Source organism: Desmodus rotundus, chromosome 2 (assembly GCF_022682495.2).
Source record: "Desmodus rotundus isolate HL8 chromosome 2, HLdesRot8A.1, whole genome shotgun sequence".
NCBI lineage: Eukaryota > Metazoa > Chordata > Mammalia > Chiroptera > Phyllostomidae > Desmodus > Desmodus rotundus.
The window spans coordinates 58,180,660-58,200,694 of NC_071388.1; the positions used below are offsets into that span (position 1 = coordinate 58,180,660).

The window sequence follows — 20,035 nt, forward strand, 5'->3', positions numbered from 1 at the left end:
TACCCAGGCCAGTAAGCGGCAAGGATTGGCTGTGACCACTTATCACCAACCTCCATGGAGGATCAGCTGTGCAGGGGTAGGTAGGGTGGTGGTGCTCTGATGTGGTCTGTAGCTGTCCACTGGGTGCGCTAGCCCTGGAGTTTCCTGGGTGGTGCAGGCCTATGTTGTGCCCGGAGGCCATCCTGCCTGAACTGTAAAGCAATCTGAGATGGCTGCTACTTACTTGTGCCGGGCTTGGAGATTCCCAGGTGAAGTCATACTGTGCATCCAGGCTGCTAGTTCTGGGCCTAGGGCTCACTAAGGCTGGCTGTTGCTTGTTTGAGAGTATTTAGGAAGTTGTGAAGCATGACCAGCCATTCATATGGAAAAGTTGCTTGGGTGTCTGTAAGTTGGGTGAGGCAGAGTTTCTGGAAATCTCCAAGGCAGATCAAACACTGTTCACCAGGTTTATGGAGTCTTAGATCAGCACCAGTCTGCCAGCTGTGTAGGGCAAGGGCTCCCAGAGAAGGGACAGTAGCTTCTGCTCGCCTTTATGCCAGGGAGACCTCAGCCTCCCCCTGAATGCCACTTGTGCCCCTCAATCCCACCCTGGCAATGGAGCTCAGAGAGAGTGAGTCTTGAGTAAGCGAATCCATGTGTGGGTTCTTTATGAGGAACTGCTTGGGACTCCAGAAGTTTCTTCCTCTGACTCAATCCCCACTGGTTTTTGTGGCCAGGAGTTGTGGGGACTTTATCTTCCTGGCACTGGACCCAGGGAAGGAGGAACTGGTGTGGGTGTGGGACTCTTTGCTCCTGAGATATCCCTCCCTAATTTTTATCCACCACACGTGGATGTGGGACCAGCCTGTTCCATGTCTTTGCCCTTCCTACCAGTGTGGATGGATGTGGTTTCTTTAATTCTGTAGTTATCAGACTTTCATTCAACTCTATTTCTGTCGGTTCTGAGTGATGGTTGTTCTGTATCTTAGTTGTAATTTTGTTGTGGTTGTGTGAGGAGGTGAGCCATGTCTGTCTATGCCGCCATCTTGACTGGAAGTCCAGACCATTTACTGTTTAAGTGTCCTTGGTTTAGGGAAGGTAGGAATTACTAACTAAATGCCTGCAAACAGCTTATTTAACTACTTGTCTGTTTCCCTTTTCCACTTGTCTGGCTTACTAGCCTGTCTCTTATACACAAAACAAAATATTAGGTATAGAGGAACAATTAGTTCTTGCCATCAGGGTTGCCTATACTTCAGGTAGGTAAGTATAGAATGTATGTTGGTGTTACCTAGTGAAAGAATCATCAGCATGGGAGTTGCTTAAATAAGAACATTCCTAAAATTTGAATTTGCAGCAATACAGATTTAAGTAAGTTGGTAAAGATTGATTCTTGTTCCATTTTGGACAAGTATTAGGATTCTACATTTGAAGTGATAAAGTCAGTTTAAGTCATGCATTTGTATGCCAGATGATTTTATTTTTGGCAGTTGAATTCTCCCATTTAACTGTTAATTCCCTGACAGCAGTACCTGTCCAACTAGTTGGTGAGTTCTAAGAGACTATTGGAGATGCTATTATAATGTGTTTCTAACTAGCCAATAAGCTCCCTGAGAACCTGGAAGGCAGGACTGTGTCTTACTAGACATTATGTTTCTGGTACCCAGTGCAAGTTACACAGTAGAAAGTCAGTAAATGTTTGCATTGATTAATAGAGATTTAGTCCTTTCTTTTGTTTTTTGTTTTTTTTAGATTTTATTTATTTATTTTTAGAGAGAGGGGAAGGGAGGGAGAAAGAAAGGGAGAGAAACATCAATGTGTGATTGCCTCTTGCGTGCCCCCAACTGGGGACCTGACCCGAAACCCAGGCATGTGCCCTGACTGGGAATCAAACCTGCGACCCTTTGGTTCATAAGCTGACACTCAATCCACTGAGCCACACCAACCAGGGCGAGATTTAGTTCTTCAATGTTTTTGTAATAGCATTCTTTCTTTGGTACTTTAGATTGTTGTTGTTTCTGTTAGCAATTTTTTGTTTTCATCTCCTACCTCGTTTCTCTTTCCTTTGACCCAAAAGGAAATATGAAATTAGTAATTATGTAGGTCTATGTCTAGAAACATGGAGCTTTAGACTTTGCAGAGGCATTACACTTTAGAGATAACCAGATCAATGTTGAATATTCCGAGGCCCATAAGCTACAAGGGACTTGTTAGCTCTGAGCGGTGCCATGGTCTTACTGAGAAGTAGTATCCATCTTATACAGCTTCAGAGAGTAGAGAGCAAAGCAACCCAAGTTTGGTTTACTCCCAATCTGCCTTTTGATTCTGTTGTAGGGATTTGTCGGAGAGATTTCATTGCTTGTGAGGGTCATTAGGCAGAGTAGGAGAGAAGAACCCAGTGGTGTGAGTGGATTAGATTATATAGCATGGTAGTTAAGAGTTCTAGCAATTGAGTTAGACTCTGGGTTGAATTTAACGCTCTAAGTCACACTTTACTTCTTAGGAAAATGAGACTGTGTGGTAGACAGTGTAGGGCAGTGGTTTAAGAGCCCAGGTTCTGGGGCCAGACTGCCTGGATCAGAATCCTGGTTCCTCTAATTTACTATAGCAAGTTATTTTCAGTACCCATGGTCTCTCTAAGATGAGGATGATGATAATAATGCCTGACTTTATAGGGTTGTTATAAAGATTAAATAAGTAAATACCTGTTAAGTGTTCAGCATGTTGTCATAAATGTTTAATAATTGTTACTTTCTGAATTAAATTACAGCTTTTGTTAAGGCTGCTGTCAAAGAGGAGAATTGGTTAAGGAAAAGACCTCTTCAAAAATTAAAACCGTTATATGTATTAATCACTGAGGCTGGGATTCCAGAGAGGATGACTTTATTTTCTACTTCAAAAATTTTAATAGTCCCCCGATGGTGTGGCTCAGTGGGTTGGGTGTCACCCTTCAGACCAAAAGGTCACCAGTTTGGTTCCTTGTCAGGGCACATGCCTGGGTTGCAGGATGGGTCCCATTTGGTGGTGTATGAGAGGCAAACAGATTGATGTTTCTTCACACATCGATGTTTCTCTCCCTCTCTTTCTCCCTCCCTTCCCTTCTCTATAAAAACAAATAAGTAAATAAATAAGAAAGACCTTTAAAAAATTTTAATAGTGAGCATGCTTTAATTTCAGGAGCAGCAGCCTCCCCTCTAATACTAAAAATGTAAAGTACTTTTGTGGTAAAGATGTTTCCATTTCTCTTGGTTGCAGTAAGAACATTTTTTTTGTTGTTGTTTTTAAACAATGTGATTGTGAGAAGCAGTGTGAGACAGTCCTTATTTTGCTATTAAGGAAAGAAAAAGCAATTTCAAAATGGGTCTCACTCAATAACAAAACTAATTCCAAGTCCTAGTGTTACAAGTACTACAGTTTAAGCTAGTTATTTTATTCCTGAACTTCCGGTCAAAAAAGTTCAACTCTTCAGTAATAGGAAATGATATAAGAATATGCTAGCATAGTCGTATATTTTCCATTCCTGCTTTTAAAAGTACCTTTTTGAAAAAGTACTGCCTGCACACATATGTGTTTTTCTTTGGTCTATCTATGTTTATCTAGATCAATTTCTTTATTTTACAGTATTGTCTTTTTCCTTGGAAGAGTTAAATGACTTTCTTAAGTTCAACACAAAGCTGATCAAAATTGAATTAAATCAATTAAAGGCAGGTCTTTTAATTAAGAGATTAGTGATGATACAATAGCATTTTGTGACTCTAAAGTACTTTGTAATCATAGAGCACTCTGCAAATATGAATTAGTGTTATAGCAGGAAATTACCCCAGAAGTAGTGCTGGCCTCCAAGTATAATGCCAGGCTGATTATTCCAGAGGTAACACATTGGCTAGGTTCAGTGGCCAAATCCAGATGCTTAAATCAGTTTATTGAGTTAGTTACAAACATACGGTGGGAAGTACGGGTAACAGATGAATATACTGAGACACTTAGCATAGGGTATGAGTGGAATGCAAGAACTACACTAGGCGAATTCCGTGTTACTGTTTCAATTTGTCCAATCCCTCTACGCTGCTTCAGCTTTCCCTGGTGACAGTGTGGTTACCAGGATCTGAGTTGAGGGTTAGCAAGGGGACTTGATAGATGGAAGGTGTCTGGATCCAACCTTTGCTTTCTCTGTTGGAGAGAGATGAAGTATTTACGTATGAACACCACTGTAACTTGCTGTTAACCTGAAGAGCTATTTACCTGCATGTTGCTTGCAGATGACACAGGAGGCTCGAATGGTGATCACCAGTAGGTGTTTGATTTACGGATGATGTAGCCATCAATCCGTATGTGCGGCCCAATCCACGCTTTGTGAATATTTAAGGTTTGCGTCATCCTTCCATCCTTTGCTATCCATACATAACACTCTTGCTTTGTTCCATCCTTTTTATCTCTATTCAAAACAAAAGTGTTCTAGTTTTTCTGTTTTTTGCCCTTTATGGCAACTATCTTAACTTTTAATGTACAATACAAGTTTTGTCTGTGTTTCAAAAGTTCCTTGTTTACTATCTTTGCTTAGTTTCATCTATATTTCTTGTTTTTCTAATTAGAGGTATAGCATATTGAACATTCTTAATACATCAATCTCACTTCACAATTATCATTTACTATTATCTTCTAAAAGCACAGAAACCCTTATTTGGTTTTGTTTTGGTCTGTTTTGGTAGAGGACTGATAACTATTATAACGTAGGAATTTAAATCCATAACAAAGGGGAAAGTTGCTCAAAGAGCTGGAATACCTTCAGCTCTCTCTATGTGTGTACTCACTGAGTTTAGTCCTTTCATTGTTTAGCCCTAGATAAAAATGTTCAGATTGTATAAAAAATGGTAATGCTTTAAAGGTATGATTTGATGCTCCTTTTCTCTGGGGAAAAAGCATTTTTCATAGCTAGAACCAGAAATCCTGTAAATATCTTACGTCAGGCCCTTACAATATAGAGAAAATAAAGTGGAATTCTTGCTGGGAAATAATCTGTTTAGAAAATTTCTTGCTGGGTATTGTCTATGGGAAAAACTCAGAAAACAGTAGGTGGTTTAATGGCATAGAATTATTGCTGTTGTATAATTATTATATGAAATAGAATCCAATTTAAGCAGCTGTATATGTAGTAAATTGTATGTATTTCTTGATATTTTGATGTGCATTTACAAAGTTATTTTTCCTGTGATAAACAGATAATCAGAATTGCGCAAATGAAAACTCAAATAATTTAATAAACTTTTTGTTTTTAATGCCATGTGTAAATCGGTTGTAATTTGATTGTTTTTAATTTTGTACTTAGTATAATTTTGAAAATGTGTCTCAGACATTTGATGACCTTCCAGCAAGATTTGGTTATAGACTCCCAGCTGAAGGTTTAAAGGTAAGAAAATTGTAATATGTAATACAAGCACGGGGTATTTTGTAAGCTGTTTGATTGTTCTTTATTTGTTTAAAGGATGAAAATATTTGTTACTATTTCTTATCATAAAATTCGTACATATTCATTTGTACAGGGTTTAGACTATTCAAAAGATGTGAAGAAGAAAGTGAAAATCACTATGATTGTACTAGCCACTGTTAATATTTTGGTATGCGGTATTTTAGACCTGTTTTCTGGGATCTGTGCCGTGTGTATGTTTGTAGATACGTGTGTGTGTATATTTATGTATTGAGTACATGTTTTTATAGGTAATGAACCTATATTTAACACTTAACAGGTTTTTCACTGCCATTTTCACTTAATCATATATCTAGAAAATCTTTTCATGTTTTTATCTGCAATGACTGTGTTTTTGTTTTGGGGGGGGTTTAAAAAAGATTTTATGTATTATTAGAGAGAGGGGAAGTGAGGGAGAAAGGGAGAGAACCATCAATCTGTTGCCCCTCACTCTCCCCCAGTCAGGACTTGGCCCGCAACCTGGGCATGTATGTGCCAGTTCACTGTCCCGAGCTCAATCCACTGAGCCACACCAGCCAGAGCAGCGTGTCTTTGCATTATCATAAAACACTGTAGATTTTTAAAAATTGATTTCTTTAATTTTTCATGGTGAATGTTTAGATTGTCCAGTTTTTGCTATTACAAACAGTGCTATAATGAATGGCTTTATTCTTGTGCATTTGTCTATTTATTTGCATAAGATACTTTTCCAATGTAGAGCTTTGCTTATGGAACACATATTTAAAATTTTGTTGGGATTCCAGGTGGCCCTTCCAAATTTAGTGTTTGAAGCTGTTCTTTTTCCCATACCCTTTTCAGTACTAGATATTACCCAATTTTTGTTAATTGATAAAAAAAATCTGATGCAGTTGACTATCTTTGTTTTTGTAGTTAAAAAATGCTATTTTTTCTTTCTACATCATAGGTTCATGTTTAGAAAGTATTACTCATATTACCTATTCCAAGGTAATATGAAGTTTTTATGTTACATAACTTAGCATACATAAAATTATGTATATACATACCACAGAATGATTTCAGCTTGTTCTAACTTGTAAAAAAATTCGTAAGTACTGTAAAACTATTCTCAGGTTGACAGGCACCTTTGGGAGAGGCACGTTAGTTTTTAATTTTTTAAAGATTTTAAAATATTTTTAGTACATGTGCTGCAGAAGCAAGCATGGTTTTAATGATTTTTTTTTAATTCCCAGCATTGTATGACTGTTTCTCATTGTAAAGGTATTTAAACAGAAGAGAAGTATACGGAGGAAAAAGGAAAAGCCTTCGCCCCTTTGTTTACCTGCACATGTCAATCCCACTCTTCTCTTTAGAGTTGAATATTAGGGTGTTAAATAATATTACAGGCCTACAGATCCTTCTTTCTGAATATATATTGCTTTTAATTGATAAGTTTATAAACTCATAAAGTTCACACTTGTCCTTTGCCAGTATGTCTCCCCAAATCTAACACCTGGATTTTTCTGGCTGACCGACTGCAGACTAGTTACTAGCTGTACACTTTAGTGAAATAAGCTATGAAGGAAGCTGGTGTCCATGTCAGGAGTGTTCAGACTGCCCTGGCTGGCGTGGCTTGCTTGCTTGGTTGGAGTGTTGTCCGGTAACCAAAAGGTTGCAGTTTGATTCCCATTGGATCCCTGATCCAGGCGTGGGTGTGAGCAACTCCCAGTCTGGCTGCATGCAACCCCCTGTTGGACGCATATTTCCCTGGTGTGGGCGCTGATTCTATTTCCCTGGTGTGGGCGCTGATTCTATTTCCCTGGTGTGGGCGCTGATTCTATTTCCCTGGTGTGGGCGCTGATTCTGTGTTTGGGCACGTACAGGAGGCAAACAATGGATGCTTCTCTCTCACATGGATGTTTTTCTCTCTCCTTTCCTCTCCAAAAGCAATGGAAAAAAAAAGGTCCTTGGGCGAGAATAAAAAAAAGTTCAAACCAATAGTGACTTTTTATCTACTGTATTTTGCCATGTATAATGTACACTTTTTTGCCCAATTTTTTGAGGGAAAATAAGGATGCATGGGTGGGTATATTGGTTACACACCATGGATATAATGGCATAATAATCCCATTGGTGCACATTACACACGGCAAAGTACATGTATATTCCTCCCCTAGTTCATTGAACATCCTTATAAGCAGTGTTTTAAATTCCATATCTGGTAGACTATGTGCCTCTATTTGGTTTAGTTCTTTTTTTTGGAGATTTTTTCCTGTTCTTTCATTTGGTACATGTTTCTTTGTCTCCTCATTTTTGCTGCTTCTTGGTGTTTCTTTTGCCATATTGGGTAAATCTAACACTTCTCCCAGTCTTGGCAGGTGACCTTACATAGTACGTGTCTTGTGGAACCCAGTGGCTCAGCCTGGTGCTCCAAGAATGTCCCTTGTGTGGGTTGTGTGTGCCCTCCTGTTGTGATTGAGTCTTGATTGCTGTTGGCAAGTCAGTGGGTGGGGTTGATCCTCAGGCTGGCTGGCTGGAAGGATTGGCTATGACCACAGTGTACCAGCTGCTGTGTAGAGGCTGACCCATGGAGTAGGATTTGCTCCAGTGATGCTCTGGTGCCTGCTGAGACAGCCCTTTGGGTATGTTGTTTGTGGAGCTATTTGGGTGGTATTCTGTTGTGGTCTGAAGGCAGCCACCTGGTATATGGTTTTGGGGCCTCTTGGGTGGGGCTTCTGTGCAGGCCAAGGTCAGCCACTGCCTATGCTTGGCGCTGGGCCACCTGGTAGGAGCTACAAAGTAATCCACAGCTGGTAGCTGCCTGTGGTATGACCGGAGGCATGTGGAAGAGGCAACAGGGCAAACTGAGGAAGGCCGAAATTGCAACCGGGCCTGGGGCCACTCAGCAAGAGGTGCAGGGCATGATGTGGCTGTGAGGCACCTTTCCAGACCCTTCAGACCTTTGAGAGTTTTTAGAATGGTCTGCAGCACAAGTGAGGCCTGCTGCCTGTGAGGAACAGCCTGTGGAAGAGCTTTGGGTGAGGCAGGTCTCAGGGAGTCACCAGCTTGGGGTGAATGGCTAATGAATATTCAGATTTGGCACCAGTGCTGGTCCTGGGTCCTTTCAGCAAGAGGCCCACACACATTGAGGTCAGTTGTAGCCTTCTTGGGGTCTGTGGACCTTGAGAGTTTTTAAGAAAGTCTGCAGTGCCTATGTCTTCAGGCTGAGTCAGGGCAGGGCTCAATACCGGAATAAAATTGGCTGTCCCTCCAGTCCCCCACGTTGAAACCACATAATTTAGTTTCTCCCCAGTATGTCTCTGGTGCCTTTCAAGCTGCTGTCCCTTCTCTGGAGCTTATGGTGAGTGAGGGTGAGACTGTGCATGGGCCCTTTAAAAGGATGCCTGGGTTTTCAGCAGCCTTCTCTCTCACCTGGATGGAGTCCCTGCTGATTTTCCTAGCCAGATGTGGGAACTCCTCTTCCTGGCACCGGAACCCTGGGCTGCCCTGGGCTGTGGAGCTCACTGTGGGACTGGGACCTGTCACTCCTCTGGTGGGACCTCTGCAGCTGAGATATCCCAGTTCTCAACTGTCACATGTGGGTGTGGGACCAGCCTGTTTCGTGTCTCTGCCTTTCCTGTCAGTCTCCATGTGGTTTCTTTATATCCTTAGGGGAGTTCTGTCCAGCTAGTCTTTAGATGATTCTCCAGGTTCATTGTTCTATAATTTAGTTGTAGTTTTGACGTGGGCATGGAAAGAGGCAAACACAGTGTTTACCTACTTCCTCATCTTGATCAGAAGCATCTCATATGACATCTTTTATTCAGATTTTTTTTAATCTAAAATTTAACTCATTGATAAAAACATATAACAAAAAAATTATTGGGGAGAATTCTAACAGTACATACAAGGTGAGATGTAATTTTGAGGTGGAAGATACTCAGTTACTGCTCTGAATAATGTTACAAATGTAACACTTAATTTGTGAAGAAGTTTTTTGAAAACCTTTTAATACAGCTAAGGGCTTAACCTTTAATTAGTATATAACACTCACATTTCTGTCTTATTAAGTGCATTCCTCAGTGATGTGCAGAAAGTCATGGAAGGCATGGCTATCAGATTTGCAGATGCATGAAGCTTGGAATGGTTAACATACTAATGTTTTGCCCTTGAGTCTTAAAAGATAGGTACTGAAAAGTAGAAATATAGCTTAGTTGCAACATGTTAAAAATTTGTTGAAACAACTGATATATTTGCCAAAAACCTAATTTGGTTTTAGAGTGCTTGACTAGAACAGGTTAAATGTCTAAAACAGGTTAAAGAGCAGTAGTTCAGAGCACCTTTCTATGGGGTTGGCAAAAAATTCCATATGTATGGGTTTCTGTGTAAAATAAATGACATATTTTTCACTTTCACCAATAACTTTATTGATTTGGATATTTTGAGTATGTTGACTATCTCCTGTGTGGTATAACATTGATTGTTCTCAGTCAGTGTCTCGACTTGATTTCTATTAACTTCTACTGGTCTAGCCGACCATGGAGCATCATCCAGCAAGAAATCTCCAGCACAAAACTTTACAAACCACTTTTGACACATTCAATCAGTCAGAGCACCTTCTCCATACACTTTACAAGTCTTTTTTTGAGTTTCAGTTGCATTGTTACCTTTCTTGAAGTAATAAAGCATAATATGCCAAAAATGTTTTGTATTTTCTTCCAACTTCAATATTAAAATGGCTACACAAAAATTCACCAATTTTGATAAGCTTATTTTTTAAATGCATGCTGTAGTGACAGCTGTCACAATACAATCTAACAAAATAGTTTTGAATGGAATTAAAGACAACTAAGCGCTTCTAGAGCCATCTTGGGGAAAAAAACAGATGAACTTTTTGGCCAACCCACTATTTACTAGATGAGATGCTGCCTGATTCATGAATTGTAGAATAAAGCCAAATTAGATCTTCAACTTAAAAAAAAAGAGCTATAATTCCTGTTTGTTGTTATATTGGTCAGATCATGTGTAGTAGTATGGTCAGGTTTTGACACCCAACTGAAATATAGTGAAGTTTATGAACCAAGACAAGCACCACTTTTTCTGTTAGTGCTTCCCATAGTTAGAATGCTCTGCTCTGTTCTGTGCAATTGTGCTACATGCTGCCTATACTGTGTTTCCTCTTATCTTACTGGATCTGTTAGTTCTTTTCCGGTATTACTTGGGTAGACTCAGTCTAATCCATTCTAGTACTTAACCAGAGCCCTCATGAAATGTGACCAGTGTATTCAGAGCATAGTGTTAAAGGAACTTACATGATATGAATTACAGTTGAAGGATGTTTTGCTGCCTAAGAGGAAACTAATCCCCAACTATTTGTGAAAAAGGAATTAAATATGTCCTCTATGTGAATGTTACTGATAGATTTTGGAAGAATGATTTAATAAAGAATTAGAGAAAAGGGCAGTGGGTATTTTTAACATTATAGAAAGTTATTGATATAAATAAAATCATCTGTCTCACATTAGGAAAATGTTAGCTAATAAAATCTGATCAGTAGAACTCTTTTTGGTCAAGGTTTGAATGTAAAAATTGTGGAAGAAAGGTTGACATATTCATCATTTGAAATATTTGTATCAAATTGTGAAATCAGCCTTAATTGCCTTTTAGACTGTCCTTTTTGCTTATTCATTTTTATAAATGTTCACTCCTCTTTTTCATTTTGTTCTTCACCCAGTGGTGGTTTTTTTGTTTCTTGTTTCTTGTTTTTTGCCTTGTCTGTCTTGTGGAGGCAATAATGGTCGAAAGCATAGGATCTAGAGTTATACTTCCTGGAATTGCATGCCTGCTATGTGTAACCTTGGGCAAGGTACTTTTTTTGAGACTTAGATTCTTCATCTTTAAAAGAGTGATGACAATAGTAGCTACCTCACAGGGTTGCAAAGATGAACTGAATTAGAACAGGTAAAGGGCATAGTACTTGACACGCTGTACTGAGTACGATGGCTCAACAAATGTTAACTGCTTGATGTTGCTGCAGTTACTAATTCATAACTGAAGGTATTCACTGAGAAAACAACTTATCACTTCTTTTCTTCCTGCTTTTCCTTTTATACTTTAATGATGGCAAAGACGCACTGCTGCCTTGTATTTAGCACTTTGGTTGAATTTTTGCTGCATGTACTCTTCTTAATTTTACTCATTTTAGAGTTTGACATTCAGTGAAATCTGAAGGGAAGGAAAGGGAAGGCTCTTTTCAGCCTGAAACAATATTTCGAACAAAACCACTTTATTGAATAATCTAGCTTTTTATGACTTTATTAACCAGTGTAATTTATCAACAAAAGTAATTTTTCCATAATGTTTACCCTGAAATGTTGCAATTCTGAATACTTTCTGAAGTGCTAAAGCATAATTATATTTGTATGATTTTTATGTTTAGATTATTTCAGTTAAAAAGTGGTAACCCAAACCACTTTGGAAAACTGCTTCATGGTATTTAATAAAGCTTAATGCCCTATGATCCTGCTTCACTGTGCATACTTCACAGATGTGTACATGTGTTCATGAAAAGACTTGTACTAGAATGTTTATAACAGCACTATTTGTGATAGCCCCTACCTAGAAATTACCTAAATGCTCGTCAGCTATAGAATAAATTATAATAATAAATAAAAAATGGCACAACTATAATAACATATTCAATAAAATATATTTTAAAAACTGTAGAATAAATTTTGGCAAAGTCACACAATGTAATACTACATAGAAATGAAAATGAAAAATCTATGTATATCTCAACAGTATGGTTTCTTAACAGTAGCGTTGAATCTCACAAATACAATACTGAGAGAAAAAAACGAAAAGAGCATTTACTGTACTGTAGGGTTCTGTTTATGCTGTGTCACAGTAGGCCAACAGTAACCTAAGCTCTTGAAAGTTCACGCAGTGACGCTGGGTACTAGGCTGGGGAGTAATGAATGGCCCGGAGGGCGAAGGGAACCTCTGCAGCGCTGTTAATGTTCTATGTCCTGATACAGGGTCAGTCAGTGTGTGAAAACCTGTCAAGCTGCAGAATTCTACTTTTTATGTGGAGTCATTAAAGCTTTTTAAAAAAATCTACATGTTAAATATTGTAAACTTATCACAATGTGCATTTGATGATAATTGAGGTATCAGTTTACGTCACTATTTTTGTGCAGGACCTTGTTTAGTCATCAGAGAGTTACAACAAGGAGAAGAAAGGTGGTCATCCAGTTTGAGCCCCCTAGGCATTGGTAGTTTTCCTGAGCTCCTTACATAGTATTGGCATTAAATTCTCCTGTCATAATAAGATCTTGATCGTGGAATAAGCATCCTTTTAATAAGAAGGGCTTGGCCCTAGAGCACAGGTGGCAAACACAAGGCCTGTGGGCTGAATCCGGCCCTCCACCTTGTTTTATCCGGCCTGGTACCTTGTTTGTACCCGAGGGCAGCACCGAGCTCCTTGCCCCTAGGTAAGGAGTAGTTACATTTACACAGTCCTAAAATTACATTCGGCCCTTTGAAACCAATCTCCAGGCTGATGTGGCCCCCGGTGAAAATGAGTTTGACACCCCTGCACCTAGAGGGTGATACTAGGCCTGTGGACCTCACTTAAGGCAGCACCTTCTTGGCCACTCCTACTTAAGGGACTTCTGCTAAATTAATTTGCAAAGCCTGTTGCTCCTCTTCTTAGACTTTGTAGATGAAAGAAGTTAAATTTACTTGTAGTTTTAAGTGACTCACACCTGATGGAAGAATAGGAATTAGTAAGCCATTTTAGCAAGTTATTCATTTTTGGCATAATCGATAAGAAAGATAATGTTGAATAATTTAAGACCTTTTTAAAAAATTCAGTTTTTCATTAATGCTAATAGTGTTTTTGTACTTCTAGCCTATGTGTATTTTTATATATTTTAAGGAAAAAAAATACATGCTTGTCATAACACATTCAACAATATAGAAGTGATTAAAAGCAAAAACCTTTAAAAGTTCTACCTTTATGGTCTGTACATAACATAAATTTACTGATTCTAGGATACATTTTATTACCCCATGTTTTAACGTCTCTGAAATTGGGATACGTTTTTCTATTGATGTCCACCAGGTGGCAGTCACAATGGTGCTGTCATCCAAGACATGGGAAATTTGGCCTTCGCTGCTCTTACTGTCTTCACTTGAGTTATATGCCTTAACAGTACTTCCAAGGTTCAGCTTAATTGCTGTTATAAGTCTCTCAAAAAGAACTGTACTATGTGATTTGGCATTAAGGCAAAAAGTGTGTGTGTGCATGAAGGTGCAGAAAAAGCAGCAGGGTATATACATTTAACATGAGGGAAGTAAATATTCATTGTGGGAATGATAACCACAGTCCTAGTAAAAACAAATGCTTTATGAAATCAAGAGGGGGAACTATTCTGTGAGTAAATTAAGGTATTTTAAACTTTATTCCTGAAACATGTGTAAAAGCTGTCATAAGCTAAGCAATAAAACTTCAGGCAGGAGAAATTGCCAAATCCTGTGGAGTAGATGCTTGATGTGACCGATAAACCACGCAGACTGTTGCGAAAGCACTGCAGCGTCATAGGTTTTGATCACCTCATTTCTTTTTATAAGTGGATTTAATGAATTTGATCATCTTGATGCATTTACTCAGTGTTTTACATCCTTTGAGATAGTCATTTGGTTTTTCTGTTTTAATCTATTAATATAACATTTAATATTAATAAACTACATTTATTAATATCACATTCTGTGTTAACAAATGCCATTTGTTAATATAACATTTTATATTAATACATTTTCTGATGTCAAACTATCATGTAGTTTTGGGGAAGCAATTTGCTAGTTTCTTTTTAAATTAATAATTATCTTATGACCATCTTTTCCATTTACTGTATATAGATTCACCTTATTTTTTTAATGGCTTCATTATTTTTCTCTTGTATGAATATATTATATTAACGGCTGCCTTATTGATGTGCATGGTTTCAAGTTTTTGGTATTAAAACAATGTAGCAGGGACCATCTTTCCACATATACCTTTATTAACTGAGGGTAGTGTTTCTGTAGAACACATTTCTAGAAATTCTGTGTATTTTCATTGTTTGATAATATAGAAGAAATGTAAAAGTTAATTTTAAATAATAAATAAATGCAACTACAAAAACAATTTTAACTAAGTATCTACTTGGTTTAGAAATGTCAGTCATTGTTAGGGAGTATACCAACATGCTAATAATAGTGGTTGTCCTGGGGTAATAGGCTAATGTGTGATTTTTTAAAAAACTTTTAGTACCAAAAAGAGAACTTACTTAAAAAAACTAAATACTCATGAAACCAAGTACTACTTAAAAGTTCTGGATTGTGAGCAGCTGGAGAGTAAGAACTGCGGTGTTGCCAGATAACTCATCTTAACATAATGCAAAATTCATAAAATAGATTCAAAAGTTGTTGATTGAAGCAAGTTGAATGGATTTTTTGGAGTTTGAAACAGAAAAATCTTATTCCCAATTCTTTTTCAGGGTTTTTTGATTAACTCCAAACCAGAGAATGCTTGTGAACCCATAGTACCTCCACCACTGAAAGACAATTCATCTGGAACTTTCATCGTGTTAATTAGAAGACTTGATTGTAATTTTGATGTGAAGGTATTGTTTGCTTTTTAACTTTTTTGTTACTGTTTATTTAGTTAGTATCTTAAATACTTTCTTGTTTCAGAATGGATTTTAAAACTTTACACAATTCATTCAGATTAAAAAATGAAAGGAGTGAGGACATAGGAAAATGAGATGGTGAAGGCAAAAAGCATAGGAGCAGGTTTACCTTAGTCTTATTCATTTGCTGTAAAATTTTATCTAAGCCTTTAGCAGCCAGTGCAAAGAGAAAGAAGACCCCATTGGTTTCATGATTCACAGTTTTAGTATGACTGACAACAACAGATTGCCTAGTATATAAATAATTACTATTGGCTCTAAGAATTTCCAGGTGGTTGTTGGGCATCTTTGAACTGTAGTTGAATAGTGGAATCTTGTTTGATCTAACGTAGGAGTGGAAATGCTAACCTTTAGTTTTATGTCTTCACCCTTCTACTGTACCTGCATCTGTATCTATGTTGACATTGGGGTTTCTCTATTGTAATAAGCTGATCCTGTTACCTGTATAAAATTTGTCTCCCTAGTGTGGTTAAGCTGGTGTTTGAGATGGTAAAACAAAGTTTGCCATAGGACTTCCCTCACTATCATCAGCCCTACTATAAAGGTGTGTTAGCTAGTTTTTGGATACTTTTAATACTGTTTTTACAAATCTGTTCTTGGACTAAGCCTGAATTTTGTCTCTGCTCCTTTCCTTTTCTGAGAGAAATAACACCTCCAAAACAAACTTATTAAAGGAATAACAGTAACTGTAGAGAGATTTGAAAATGTAGAGCACTTTGTAAATAATATGTATCATTACTATTGTATATTAGTTACAAACCTAAACTCTCAATTGCCTTTAAATAGGAAATAAATTAGAGCTTGGAGTCAAATGTAGTAGATTTCCTGCTCTTCAGAAATCTTATATTCATAGTAGTTGGAATTTAAACCATTTTAAGATTTGATCCAAAACTAAACTTTCATAAATATAGATTGTTCTAACAAAAAAGAAGTGTTATTTGATACTTCATTAATTTCTTGCCCCTAAAATATTAAAAATAAACTAAATGCTGTTTCCAAGGTTTATTACACTATTATACTATGTGATTTTTTAAATCCTTACCCATGGATATGTTAATTGATTCTAGAGAGAGAGGAAGGGGGAGAAAGAGAGAGAAACATCAACGTGAGAAAAACATCAATCGGTTGCATCCTGTACATGCCCCGACCAGGGATTGAACCTGCAGCATAGGTGTATGCCCTGACTGGGAATCGAATGTGCAACCTTTTGGTTTCGGGTCAACGCTCCAACCGAGTCACCAGCCAGGGCTATGCTTTGTCATTTTTGCCTCAGTTCAGTTTTTGGTAACCAGAAACCAGAATAACTTTATTTTTAAATTTTATTTATTTTTTTCAATTTAATTTTTAATTATATTCTATTGATTATGCTGTTACAATTGTCCCAATTTTCTCCTTTTCTCCCCCTCCACTCAGCACACCCCACTACCTCAGGCAATCCCCACACCATTGTTCATGTCCATGGGTCATTTGTATAAGTTCTTTGGCTACTCCATTTTCTTTACTGTACTATACATCCCCATGGCTATTCCTATAACTATCAATTTGTACCTCTTAATCCCCTCACCTCTTCACCCAGTCCTCTACTCCCTCCCATCTGGCAAGCCTCAAAACACTCTCTGTATCCATGATTCTGTCTCTGTTCTTGTTTGCTTAGTTTGTTTTTTAGATTCAGTTGTTGATAGGTATGTGTTTGTTGACATTTTATTGTTCCTAGTTTTGATCTTCTTTTTCTTAAATAAATCCCTTTAACATTTCATATAATAATGCTTGGTGATGATGAACTCCTTTAGTTTTTTCTTGTCTGTGAAGCTCTTTATCTGCCCTTTATCTGCTAAAATAAAGGAAATGGCAGATTAAAAATTTATCAGTGTTTTGTGATTTAGAGATAACAGAGATAGGCAAATAGGAAGACAAACAATTTTTGGAGGGTAGGAAATTGCATTGTTGGTAACATTCTAAAATAGAGCACTTAAAAAAAATTTGTTTTGTCTTCTGTTGGGAGAAGTGCATCTGAGCTTTTTAATTTATCTTGCCCTGAAGAGACACAGCAAAATGTGTATTTAGAAACAGTATTTGGATATGTGGAATGTCCAGAAGGCCAGTAAGAGCATTGATGACATGCCAGCTGTTATTCTGAAAACAATCACTTTTACTTACACTGAGAAAAACCATATCCTCTGAAAAATAAAGCTCTTTAGAGGAAAAGCAGAACAATGTTATTTTGTTTATCTTTGTAAAATGCTGTTCTTCACTGTGACAAGATTATTTGGAAATGTTAGTTTGGGGTGAGTATTTGAAGTTAAAGAAACTTTGCTGGCTTTTTAGCAAATAAATTAAGGCTATATTAAATATTTTAATTAGAAAAACAACTTTTTAGCACTCTGAGACAGAGAGTTCTCCAAGGACTCCTATTAGCATTTCCATGGAAAATATACCATTTAAAAAATTTTAATAAAATACTCTGGTTATTTCAAGGACATTAAAATAATCACATAAAATAGAACTTTTCAAAACTACAAATTTCTGTGTCTATAAGCAAATAAAATGAATTATCAGAAATCTGTCCATTGTCATTATAGTCCAGATTATTTTACTCATATGATTTTAATGCAAAGTCAATTATTTCTTCCAATAGTCAATTTATTTTTAACTGAACTCTAAGGAAGCTTGGTAAACAGAGTTAGTGTGGTGCACATACTTCTGCTGAATTTTATTATCATCTATGCTCTAATAATTATTTTTGAAAAATTATATGGTTTGCAAAACCATATAGGCCATCATCAAGAGGCTGAAAGGATAGATTATTTTCTTGACTTTTTTTTTTTTTTTGCATGGATGGACTTGCATTTGGATTGTAGATGATAAGGAATATGTTCATACTCATTTTCAGTTGGAATGTGACATTTACAAAACTTGATTGTGCTACAAACCCCTATTTTACCTGACTTCTGACTCTTCTCAAGTCACATTTGTACTTCGCCTGTCGCCTTAACCTTAACCTTCAAAAATTTACAAGGCCCTGGCTGGTGTGGCTCAGTGGGTTGAATGCTAGCCTGCAAACGGAAAGGTTAATTGGTTCGATTCCAGGTCAGGGGACGTGCCTGGGTTGTGGGCCAAGTCCCCAGTTGCGGGCATGCAAGAGGCAACCAATTGATGATGTATCTTGCACACATCGATGTTTCTCTCACTGTCTTTCTTCCTCCCTTTCCATCTCAATAAAAATAAATAAATAAAATCTTTCAAATCCAACATTAAAAAAAAAAAGAATTTTCAAGCCCCCATACATGCTGAGTACTCTGTCCCTATCTCTTGGTTTGACCATGTTCTTCATCTGTAACATCTTCCCTCTGCTTGTCTGTCTGGGAAATTAGACTTCTAGGTGTAAGATGAAGTATCATCTCCTGTCTGAAACCTTTTCTGATTTTTCTCCAAGGAAGAACAGATCACTTCTTTTATATAGTACTTATTTAATCCTACGTCAGTCTTTTTGAGGGAAAAGATAATGTTTTAGATTCCGTAGTTCTGGTGCCTCGTACACTGTGTGGTAGTTGGTAGATTAATAAATATTTGCTGAATGAACTAATTTAGAAAACCCTAAGGGCTTACAATTAAATTTAACTGGGTTAGGGAATAAGTAATATTATCGGAACCTTCTATTGGCTTCAAGTGCACTTCACTTAATGCTCTTGGGTATTTTTATTTATTTTTATTTTTTATTATTTTTTTTAATTTTTATTTTTTTAAAATTTTTATTGTTGTTCAGTTACAGTTGGCTGCATTTTCTCCCCACCCCTCTACCCCACCCCAGCCAACCCCACCTCCTTCCCTCGCCTCCACCCTCCCCCTTGGTTTTGTCCATGTGTCCTTTATAGTAGCTCCTGTAAACCTGTCTCCCCACTAGCCCCTCCCCATTCCCCTCTGGTTATTGTTAGATTGTTCTTAACTTCAATGTCTCTGGTTATATTTTGTTTGCTTTTTTCTTTTGTTGATTATGCTCTTGGGTATTTTTAAATCTAGGTATGTATTTGTCCCACAAACATTTTTTGGTAGGTCTACATATTTTATGAGAATTTAAAAAAATTACAATAAACTTTTTAAAGATTATTTGGATCTACACTGTAAGGTCATAATAATAAATATAAAAATATTTCTTGTAAAATTTTGATATAATATTACAAAACAGTCCTCCAGTTTTCCTCTCTAGGATTTCCTTTCATTGTCATCTTTCAGGCCTCCTGGCTAACACATTACATGGTATTTCCAGAATTGCACTTTTATTTCAGTAGTACTAAGTAAGTAGATATGACCTAGAGTAGAAATTAACCTCTGCAAATTATCTGAAAGTCATTTAATGTTGTCACTTGATTTTTCTAAGTCTTCTCCATAACCCTACAAAGTATTGTATAGCAGTTGTTATTAATCTACTTGAAAATTATGTTTAAAAGATTCTACTAAAAGAATGTGTCCAAAGATACTTGGTGGATGGAAACATTTCAACCCATATTATGGTTCAAATAACTTTGTGCTACTAGTTAGTTAATTTACTCATTTGTTTTACCCACTCTTTAATTGATAAACAAAACTGCATTTTAATAATTAGGTTTTTTTAGACACAAATTTATTCAATATTAAAACAAAGCAAAAAATATTTTAAAACCAGGAATTAATATTAAATGAAAAAAATGGAGAATTAGTTAATTGCATGTATTTTACCCTAATGCAATGAAGCAGTGTTATTTTGGTAACTTTATTTACATATCTCTTCCCCACATGTTCTTTTGCTTCAAAATCAAGATATTCAGATTACTCAGATACACTGTAAATGATGAATGTCTAATTAAGAAGGAAAGATGGGGCCGAAAGGAAGAGGGAAAGATAGCTTATATCAATGAACTTCTGT

The 20,035-nt window shown here is 37.0% G+C and overlaps 1 protein-coding gene across 4 annotated transcripts in view; it reads left to right on the forward strand.

Moving 5' to 3' along the window:
* RNF13 (ring finger protein 13) overlaps positions 1 to 20,035 on the forward strand; it is a 123,213-nt gene that overhangs the window by 35,500 nt on the left and 67,678 nt on the right. For 3 of the 4 annotated variants that reach the window (XM_024556299.4, XM_024556300.4, XM_045192034.3), the window contains 2 exons: positions 5,306 to 5,386; positions 14,944 to 15,069. In XM_024556299.4, coding sequence (XP_024412067.1) covers positions 5,306 to 5,386; positions 14,944 to 15,069 — 207 coding nt within the window. The remainder of the gene's footprint in view (positions 1 to 5,305; positions 5,387 to 14,943; positions 15,070 to 20,035) is intronic. The other variant, XM_045192033.3, reaches the window with a different exon arrangement.